The 11,085-nt window shown below is 31.7% G+C and overlaps 1 protein-coding gene and 1 non-coding gene across 2 annotated transcripts; both read right to left on the bottom strand.

Annotated features, from left to right (window-relative positions):
• Positions 1 to 3,850: 3,850 nt before the first annotated feature.
• Positions 3,851 to 5,393, bottom strand: LOC131607322 (uncharacterized). The gene is made up of 4 exons (XM_058879339.1): positions 4,951 to 5,393; positions 4,654 to 4,831; positions 4,419 to 4,540; positions 3,851 to 4,162 (listed from the first exon to the last, which is right to left on the bottom strand). The coding sequence occupies exons 1-4, from the start codon at positions 5,323 to 5,325 to the stop codon at positions 3,956 to 3,958; spliced, it is 882 nt and encodes a 293-aa protein (XP_058735322.1). The 5' UTR covers positions 5,326 to 5,393; the 3' UTR covers positions 3,851 to 3,955.
• Positions 5,394 to 6,823: 1,430 nt separating this feature from the next.
• On the bottom strand, positions 6,824 to 6,895 carry TRNAW-CCA (transfer RNA tryptophan (anticodon CCA)). The gene has a single exon. It is a non-coding gene; the product is annotated as a tRNA-Trp (tRNA).
• Between the last annotated feature and the right edge of the window lie 4,190 nt (positions 6,896 to 11,085).

Genomic DNA, 11,085 nt, shown 5'->3' with positions numbered 1-11,085 from the left:
TTAATCTTGAATATATGTTTGAGGTGTAGAAATTCTACTAGATTTCCTAGTGAGAGGTATAGGTTAACTATTAGTTAAAAAACGTGTCTCTAAGTATGGAGAATTGCTTGTTGTGAAGTTCAAACAAAATGTATCCTTTTATACCGTGTTTATTACCTAAGTAAATACACTTCCTAGATCTAGGGCCAAGCTTATTTGTGTTTCTCTTAGAACTAGAGAGGTACATTAAACATCCAAACACTTTCAAACTATCATAATCATGATTGATGTGAAAAAGTGAATAAAAGGTGTTTGATAGTGCAATAATTTTGAAGGAAGCCTATTGATTATAAAAATGACATGAGCCCAAAAATATTTAGGCATATGGTATTGGAAATAACATGTGACACCCGTATTATGTATTGACGTTTTCTTTCAACAATAGCATTTGGCTGAGGTGTGTCAATACATGAGGTTTGATGATGCATCCCGTGAGACATGTAAAAGTTTTTAAGAGTCTCAATGCCAGTACCAAAACTTAATTTTTGACACAGGTTGGAAATTGAGTTTGAACATAAGATATGAAACATTTGACCAAAGTATAAGTTTTAGATTTAAATTTCATGAGGAAAATACAACAAAAACGGTTATGATCATCAACATCAGTTAGAAAATATGTATGCCATAACATGGAAAAAGTAGAAAAGATCTCATGTGACCATGTGTATAAGGTACAAATATTTTAAAGAAGAATATGAGTTGTCTTTAAAGGGGAGCCTCTTGTGTTAGGCTCAAATGAAAGTATCACAAAAGATTGAAATATTTAGACATGTTATTAAAAGGAAAAAACTTTATTAATGCATGGATTAGTATCTAGAGATGGGTGGAAAACACATATGTGTTACAAGTTACAATTATTTATAGTAGGTATTCTATAACTATGGCTAAACCTAGTTGAATTATCATTAGGGATAAAAGAAGTGTGAGCAAATATAAGCCATGTTGAAGCTTAGCCGCACCAATCCTCTTTAGGGTACGATTCCCTTGTATGATACAGTTGTTATACTTAAGCAAAATGTTACAGTTAAGGGAACTAGCGATCTTAGGAATATAAATAAGGTTTGTACATAATTTAGATATGTAGAAAACATCATTCAAATAAAAGCCGTTGAAAGTGATTGTGCTAGATGTACTAATAGTGGATCCGTTAGGGAGCTTGATGTATATAGTCGTTATTTCTACTAGATGAGTAAATAAGTGTCTGGAATGATACACGTGGTATGTGACCCCGGTGTCTAAAATCCAGTTAGTGTCCTTTATAACGTGTATAGAGTGAACCGAATTAGGAGTACCTGATAGACGATGCAAATGAGGTGTTGAGGTTATGAATGTTGGATGGTTGTTGAGGTGAGGATTAGAAGAAGAGCAAGTAAGGCATGTTGTTGTTCATTAGTGAATCCAATTTGAGTTCCTCTAATGTGTATTCAAAATGAGTTTAATGGGCTTTTATCTCACAGTCTTCAAAATAAGAGGATTAAGACAAGTTTTTATTCTTGAAGTTAGGGGGAAACCTGTGTTTCTTGAAGTAGAATTTTATAGTGTGCCCTGGTTTTTGATACTAGGCACAAATGTTTATGTGTCTTCCACAACTAATGGGAAGAGATTTTGCACCATAATTCATAGAGTAGTTTTTGTTGTACGGTTCTGATATTTGGGCAATAAATGTGTATTCTTGAATAGGTGTTATGTGTTGTCTTTCTTGTTCAATGAGGAAGGAAAGAGGCCTTGTTGATGTGTGAGAGGGGATGCATTAGCATGATTTGGGAGCAGACATAAGCATATTGCTCATTTAAGCCCTTAATAAATTGAATTACATAATCATTCTCTCTAAAACTCTTGATTGTTGGAAGAAGATGGAAAGAACGCTTAATTGTGTAGTTGCATGTGGGAATATGCTTGAAATTATATAGATCTTGCCAAAGTTTCCTGAGTGTGGTGAAAAACTAGGTAATATTTTGGCCGCATTGCTTGAGTGAGTAAATCTCCTCTTAAAGATGGAATATCCAAAAAAATATCACCTTGGTGGTATGTGCCTTGGAGCTCTTGCTAAATTTCACGCGTTTTGTCCATTAAAAGAATATTTTCAGCTACCTTCAGTTCAATGGAGTTTGTAATCCAAGTCATTACCATAGTATTGCAAAAATAACGAGAAAATAGGTTCTGTTGTAGCTTTCAAGAAACCCTAACTTGTTTTTGGAATGAATGACGACTTTGATGGATCGTGACCATGTGCGATAATTGAGATTGTTTAGAGATGAAAAAAAGATGGCAATTCCAAAATTGTCACTAGGATGCATTAAGAAGGGGGCCTAACAATATGTTTGGTATGCACAATTAAGGTTTTAATTTTTTACGCTTGAAGTGAATATATCATTGGTGGAAAATTATTTTTCGATTTTGGTGGTGGCGTAGGTTGATTAGTGACGATGACACTGTCGTTAGTGTTCATATTCAGAGAAAATGAAGATGAAGAGAGACGAAGAATGTAGTTTTTCAGAGAGAGAGAGAGAGAATGAATAGTGGAGGTTAGTACTAATAAGGTTTAAATTGTTAATGAGTTAATGATGTATGAGTACCTAATAAAGAATAGACACAAGAGAAGGCTAGTGAAAAAAATCAGAATAAAAGTTTATATTATGATACCATGTTATCTTTTGGCAAATAGCATGATAAAAGACATAAAAGAGAAAAGAAACAAAAATTTAATAAAAAATTTGTATAAAAAAATCTTAGTTAGTAGACAATATGAACAATTTATTATATAGGGCAATTGTTACTTAATAGAATAAAACTCTTACAAATTTTCTATTAATTTTTTTTTTTAATAAATTGGATATTTTCTGTGGGTCAACTGCAGAAACTAACCCTCTAGTCTGAAAAAGATCTTTAACATCTCAATCAAGTGCTCTTGGATAAATTTATTAAAATATAAAATAAACATTAAAGTTTAATTAAAATTATTAAATAAATAAGAATAACTAAGAATCTATTATAGAATAAAACAGATTAGAATAAATCATTTTATAAGAAATATTTTATATAAAATATTTATTGATATTAAATTTATTGATACTTACTGTCAATAACCATATATTTTTACAAGTCTACTAAAAAAGGTGAGGGTGAATTTTGGAAGTTAACATGTGCGAATGTTATTTACTTATTTTGTAGTAATATAGAGATATTAGAATATATAGAGGTACAAATAGCAAACCCAAGTATAAAAAGGGACCAAGATTTTCTTAAAAGAAACAACAGTCAGATTTTTAATTTGACAGCTAGTAGCTGCATAATCTCCTTTAACCCTTTTTGGGCTGAACAGAGTACTTTTAGTGGACCACTGATTTGTTTGTACAGTTTTTATTGGAAGGAAAAGCATTTACTTTACAACTTTCAGTGAGTTTGACCAAAAAAAGAACTTTCAGTGAGAAGAGAAAATGATTTATATAATAATGAGAGAATGAAATTAATAAAAGAGAGAGAGTTATGAGAGGAATGAAGAGAAAAGGAGAAGAAGATGATGCAAAATGGAGGATGCATACCTTCAATTCAAATCTCTTTCAAAAGTTAATAGTAAACTACTTTTATGCCAATGAATATTATGCTAAAGTATATAATAATAATAATAATAATAATAATAATAATAATAATAATAATAATAATAATAATAATAATAATAATAATAGTAATAAAGGTAATTGAAATTGGTATTGGAATTAAGAAAATGAACTATTAACTTGTATATATTTTCTAGAAGAAATTAAAAAAAAATTACATACAAAATAAATGAATTGAGTTCCCATCATAAAGGGAAAAGGACAACATAATATATAGTCTTTTGGCTTACAAAAGAAATACTACTACCATGTACTGTTACATAAATTTAAGAGAAAACTATTAATTGAATATTAATTAATTAGTGTTGATTAAGCTTAGAGAGGACAAAAATGGTTGCTGAAGATGTGAGTAAAGCTGCTGCAAAACAAGCAAGATCAAGGCCTGTGACCATTGGAATATTATTGAACTTGTCTATTAGTCCAACTTGAAGAATCATCATCACTGCATGCCCAATTTTTGACTTTGCTTGTTCAATTGATTGCATTCCAACCCACCGCGGCGCAGACTGAAATTAAATGAAATCATCTTATCATTTAGATTATAAATCATCATAACGGTTTTGGACATAGAAGGAGCGTTATTACACAAGTTCAAAATTTAACACGTAAACCGTAGTTAAAAAGAGTCTAGTAAAATATGATAAAATATGGTCTTTATTTATTTTGATACAGTTAAATAGTTGTTAATCTACACAGAGCTTCAGAAACTTATGACAGATTCTATATATCATGATAGTGAAAATTGAGTTTGTAATGAGTTACCTTCATAATTTGAAAGTGTCCAAAAGGTTCTTTTTCTTTACTAGTACCCTTGCAAGATCCCACAAACATGACATACAAACCAACCCCAAACATGAGTAAGGCTGTTCCTACCAGGAACATATCTGCACGCAACAAAAATTAATCAGGAATACAGAAAACTATACTAGTTTAGTTTCTTGAATGAAGTTTCATGATTGTTTCAAAAATAAATTTAGTTAAAATTGAGTAAAATTACCTATGGCCTCGATGAGTAGATGAACCAGATGTCCCTGATCCAACGGTTGAGACAACATATGGAAGTAATGCGCGTATGACTCAATAACCAGAACACAGCCCTCAAGAAAACACAATACCGAGCCAAGTAAAGATCCAGCTACAGCAAACAACGTAAAAAATCTGCAATCCACTATGGCCTGTACAAGTAATTGAAGCAACATTAATTACAATTAGTATATTAATTTGAGTTAAAACTAGATTAACTTAATTAATGGTAATCAGAAAAAGAAAAAGAGATATTGTAGAAGTACAGTACCCTTTCAATGAGCATTTGTGGATGTAAACTCCTTTTAACCTTCCTTTTTATGACGGCATTCCTCAAAAGAATCACTAGCATAGCATTGCGAACACTTGCGATGATTTCAGCTAATAATTCCGACAATCCTTGAGGAACCAGTACTGGTTTCGATATGGTTAAACGGTTGGCGGTCACCATGGATGCCTTCATCGTCACGACAGCCTTCCTTTCCGATCTTTTCAGATCAGCTGAAGTTATCTTCTTATCTCCACCCAAACCGGCCGTGCTTTGACACCGGACACATTTCGCAAACGGAGAAGAAAAAGAAGAAGATGAAGAAGGAAGTTGATCAAATGGCACCATAGATTGTCGCAACAATCTAGTGGTTGCCATTTCAATGGAATGATATTCAAGTTAGGTCAATATATTATAAATTCAAATTTCTAGAAAAGGAAGGGATCTATATATAAGAGGTAGAGGCGTGGAGTAATATATGCCACAAACACATGCATGCATATTATTCATAGGAAAGAGACGAAGATTCGAGGTATATTTTAATTAGGTGAGAGTTTTGGACGCATACTGAAACATCAATCTGAACTTTCTAACGGACTCAGTTAATCATCACATGCAAATTTCACGTTTCCCACTTTGCTGGACGTAGGTACTTCGTTTCATTTTTTCAAAACTAATTAGTCATATTTCAATAACGTGTGGGGGCTCAATCAATTTGGGACGTACACGTGTCACATTAGAGAATTTTAATAGTAACATAATTTGTTTTGATTTTCATTTGATATTTGTTGGGTTGTTGTGATATTTCTAGGTGGTAGCATTGGAGCCGCCAAGCTGTCACTTGTGACTGATTAACGGGCTCACCAAGGCAATGAAAAAGAGGGGAAGTGTTTTTGGAGTTTTGTAGTGTGTTACATTTCACGTCAGAGGATGCGATTTATATTTGTATGACCAACTAACGATCAATGTTGAAGCAAAAAAGATACAATTTCGCCTCTCATTAATATTAAGAAAATGAAAAAAAAAATATTAAGAAAATGAAAAAGAAAAAAAAGATACAATTTCGTCAACCCATCTGAGTAAGTGATTGTGATTGGTGTGCTAGCTAATTGCGTCAAAACTCCAAATAGAGAATTGCCGTCCATTTGTTTTGTTTTCTTGTTTCATTTTGAAACAAAAAATATTACTTATAAAACAGTAAAAAGAATTATTATTAATTTACTGTAAAGAAATAAAACATAATTTTGACATTGTTAGAAATTAGTTTCAAGACATTATTCTAACTCTATCATTTCTCAATTATGTGACTGTCAATGACTTAAGCATCAAAGTTTTTGTGGGAACCCCAACTGCAGAATTAGAGTATCAAAATTTTGGATGGAGCCTATTGGAAGTACATAATAATTTAAATGTATGGTATAAATTTCTAGGAGCCTTTACATGCCTCTACGTACGAGCCGAATTAGTGGTCCACCTGTGGTGGGTCGAAACCGGTGCGAATAGCAACAAAAAAAAATTCTAGAAGCATTTTGGTGGAAACAACCTTAAATATTATACCAATATAAAAAATATATAATGGCCAAATATTATTTTTTTAAAATATTATAAATAATTTTTGAAAATATAATTATAATCTTAAATATAATTATGAACCAGTTTTTAAAATTTTAATAACAATGAGTTCAAAAGGTATTAATTACTACTTTTCCAAAAAAGTAATAACGAGTCAATTAGCTGTACAAGTATTGGGCTTCGCCCTTGGGCTCTTTCTATTCTCAAGGGAGGAAAAAAAAAATCAGATTTTTATGATAATGGAGGAAGTTTGGAAGGAAGGAAAAATAAAGAAAATTATGTCCAAAAGCAAAATAACATAAATTGAACCTGACGTGAATCGAACACGCAACCTTCTGATCTGGAGTCAGACGCGCTACCATTGCGCCACAGATCCAATTGTTGAAAGAGAACAGTTTTAGATTTAGATACCGAGTGTAAGTTTTGATTTTCCATTATTATAAATTCATGGTGCAAAACTCACATGACTGCTGTTACTTCGCTAAGTTTATTAATTGCCACATTTTCAAGGCTGAAGCTACATCCTGATTACACGAATGAAGATTTGAATGTTCCATCTTCGTTGGAAGGGATCTTACGGCGTCGTATAGGGTACATGACCTTCATAGGTCTCTCACGTGAGAGATTTATGTGTGTTTGCAAAGCAATTGTGGCAGTTTTGAACCCCATACAAAAAATCCCACTATTTATTTTCACTATTTATAAAAGAAATACTGTTCATCATTATTTTGCTGGAGTTTTTAATTTTTCAAGATGAATAACTCCTGCTATATATTTTGCAAAAAACAAAAATCCGTCCCGCTCACGGTAGCATGAGCCCTTCCTTACTCTCCCTTATTCTTTATTCCTAGCATTCTCTCTTACAGCATTTTTTTTCTTTTGTACCGGAAATAGGAGAAAAAAAATTAATGCCAGCTAAAGGACCTTTCTACATGACACCTCTTAAATTATATATGTCACTCCCTATTTTACATTAATCCCAAAATATCTCTGACACTGTTTACTCAAAACTTGTATCTTTTTTGGAAAAAAAATTACTGTTGTTAAAATCACCAAAAAGCAAATTTCATGTACTTCTTTTTGGCCGATATCGGAAATTCTTTGTTTTTTACAAATTTCCGGTATCCATTTACCGGAAATTTCAAAATTTTAGGTGCGATTTACCGGAGATTTTAAAAATTCCGGTAATTTTACAAAATTCATTACCCCGTCCCAGAAATTTCACGAATTTCTGGTAGAAAATCAATAGCGGAAATTTCAAATTTTCGGTGTGTATCAAAAATTTCTTTAAAATCTGAAATTTCCGGTATGGCAGATGAAGTTTTAAATCTTTGCGGTCCTCAACCGACAGCTTCAACTTCTTCTACGAATTCATGTGCTGATCTTACGCAGTACTTCGTCACAGATACGGTATGTTTTTATAAATTGATGAAGTTATCTAATTATACGTTTTTGTGATTGTCAGATTTTTGAATCACGAGATAAGATTCTAGAATGGGCACGTTGAATTGAAAAAAGTTATGGTATTGCTGTTGTTACAATCCAATCCGATTATACTAATGGAAAAAGTCACGTTTTTTATAAATTAAGTCTCAGTATTACCGGAAATTTAAAATTTCTGATATGAAGCATCTAGCACGGTAAATTGGTAAATCCAACAAAATTTCTGGTATTTATATGAAATTTCCGCTACGGTATCGGAAATTTCGAAAAATCCGATATTTTGCAAGAATAATTTCGTAAAAATGCAATACATGGGGGGTGGCATGTATAAAATGAGGGGTGATATATAAATTCCTCCAACTATAGCGGTAACATTTAAAGGAAGTTATAAATCTAAACAAATTAACTTTTTATTATATCATTTAAATTTTCCTAAAATAACAATTACTTTTATGTAGGTCAAATTCCAACAATTCTGAAAATCATGTAAATAAGTTGTGGCGCAAATAACTCAATAAAAAAAAAACAATGACATTTAAACATCTAAAACTAAACACTGTATAGAAACACCATAAAATTACATCATAGGTTTTAGAAATCGTATAATTCAACCATTATTGGTGGATTGGCTCGATGGAATCAAGAATTGCGAAGCTACTTAAATTATTTCGTACAATAAAACATGTGTGGGATGATATAAATGATGCTTACTTTGATGTTCATAGCTCTTCTCAAATATATGGTCTGGAAACGAAGTTGTGGAGCTTAAGGAAAGGTGAAAGAGTGTAACATCATACTCTAATGAGCTAATGACCCTCTGGAAAAAAATTGGATATATGCTTCGATGACAACTGGAAGAGCACTGAAGACAATGTTCAGTTCATTAAGAGATAGAAAACAAGTATTTGTTTTTTACAAGTTTGAATAAGGAGGTTAATAATGTTAAGGATCAGATTCTTTGAAAAAGTCCATTACCATCCCTCCGGAAATTTTTTTCTGATATCTGAAGATAAGATGCATGACAAAAAGTGATGTTGGAAAAATCAACAACGGCTAGATCAACACTTACCACAAAAAACCTTGCCGAAGATAGGAAAAATGGTAAAAAAAATATGATCGACCTTGGTGTGAACACTACAAACATCCTTGGCACGCACGTGAGACTTGTTGGAAATTTCATATAAAGTATCCTAATGCAAAAAAGAAAGGTGAAGGTCTTCAAGCGACTTATAATCAAGGGCCACAAATCTTCCTCCACTGCATTTCTGCTCACCTACGAACAGGTGTGCAAACTAAAGAACTCTTTATATGGGCTATAACAGTCCCTAAGAGTTTGGTTTGAAAATTTTACTCAATCAGTAAAGAAACATGAATATACTCAATAAGGACAAGTTTCCTTCCCATATATTAAAACAAATTTAGTATGCTCATAATAAGATTGAAGAGACCATATAAATTTCAAATTATTATCTTCATCATCAATCTTGACTCTAATAGATACTTTTGTATTTTCAATCATACACAATCTATGAAACTGCTCATTCAACAACAACCAATTTTAAATACACTTTCCTTGATATAGCCCTTCAAGTTTCTCCCAAAGCTCTTTAACTAAAAACATACCAAGAACATTCACAAGAATATCCTTAGCCAAAGTCATGCAGATTGTACCCGAAGCTCTCAAATCTAGTTTCTCCCATTTCATGTTGTCCATGTTAAAAAAAATTTCTTTCAACACCTTGGGTAATCTTATTTGTATCAACACATATTTGAATTCAATTATTCTTAAGGAGAAAATTGATTGTGCCATTAAATTTTTCAACTTTAATCTTGACTCCAATAGTTTCTAATTCATAAACAATACCATTGAGAATACTTAGATGATAAGATACTTCCATATTTTCATCCATACACCATGTATAAAACCGCTTCTTCAACAACAATCATTTTGAAATAATTTTCCTTGATTTAACCCTTTAAGTTTCTCCAAAAGCTCTTTGGCTGACAACATACCAAGAATATTCACAGGAATATTCTTAACCAAAGACATGTGAATTATACTCGAAACTCTCAACTCTAGTTCCTCCTTTTTCTTGTTGCTCATATTGGAAATGTTTTCTTACAATGCCTTGGGTAATTCTTATTGTATCACCACATATTTAACTTGAATTTTCCATAAGGAAAAAACTAATTCTTCCCTCAAATTTCTCTAAGTCAAACATCAATGCACTTAAATCTTGACATTGTCAAAAAATGTCTCAACCAACACAGAGTATAAAATTTACTTTATGATGTGAAAGCTTAGACAAAGCTACAACCATAAAGCATACTAAATTTTTTATATCCCCACCAAACAAGGCTCTTGATACCAATTGTAATAAAAAAATAAGCAAGAAAAAAAAGAGGAACACACTAACAACACAATAATTTAACGTGAAAACTCCAAAATCATAAGAAGAAAAAATCATAGTCATTGTCAAGTAACAATTAGAGAATACACTACATGTAAATTATTACAACACATAAACTATCATCAATGATAACACTTTGTCATCATGTAATTTGTTTAAGCATTTATATATGTTTTTGATGATTTTTGTTTAATTATGTTTAAGTTTTATGAAGAAATATGAATAAAGCGAAAGAGTTGAAGAAACAAAGCAGAACCAATAAATTGTGAAGGAATGGTGAAGAAAAAACAATTTTCAGCATAATTTACATGATGACATATTTCCAGTATTTTGATTATAACTAGAGTTTCGTAATTCCTATGGAGACAATACTTTTTGTAATGAAACCTAACAGAGAGATCTAGATACTGGAAAAATTGCGGCCACGATGCCTTTACATTGCACCGAGATGGCTCGCTTTTTTTCCGACACATTTCTTTCTATTTATAGAAAAAAGGCTGGAGAAAATGGGTGGATATTTTTGTGACTCAAATTTGACGACAAAGTAATTTCTACAGCTCTAGAGTGAAGTTTTTCATCACTGGAAGCCAAATTCAAATTGGAAATTCTTGTAATGTTTCTTTATTGCTTTAGCTATAATTTTTACGAGTATGAATAACTAAATTTTATTGATTATGGCTTGTTAAATAAAAGTAAAATTGTGTGAACCTCT

Source organism: Vicia villosa, linkage group LG5 (assembly GCF_029867415.1).
Source record: "Vicia villosa cultivar HV-30 ecotype Madison, WI linkage group LG5, Vvil1.0, whole genome shotgun sequence".
NCBI lineage: Eukaryota > Viridiplantae > Streptophyta > Magnoliopsida > Fabales > Fabaceae > Vicia > Vicia villosa.
Note: the sequence above shows the minus strand (reverse complement) of the source record. Positions and strands in the feature narration are given on the sequence as shown.

Coding starts and splice junctions, on each gene's coding strand:
- LOC131607322 (XM_058879339.1), bottom strand. CDS start 5,325: ATGGCAACCACTAGATTGTTGCGACAATCTATGGTGCCATTTGATCAA. Junction 4,832..4,950: donor CACAAATGCTCATTGAAAGG/GTACTGTACTTC, acceptor TTACTTGTACAG/GCCATAGTGGATTGCAGATT. Junction 4,541..4,653: donor TCTACTCATCGAGGCCATAG/GTAATTTTACTC, acceptor TGTTGCGTGCAG/ATATGTTCCTGGTAGGAACA.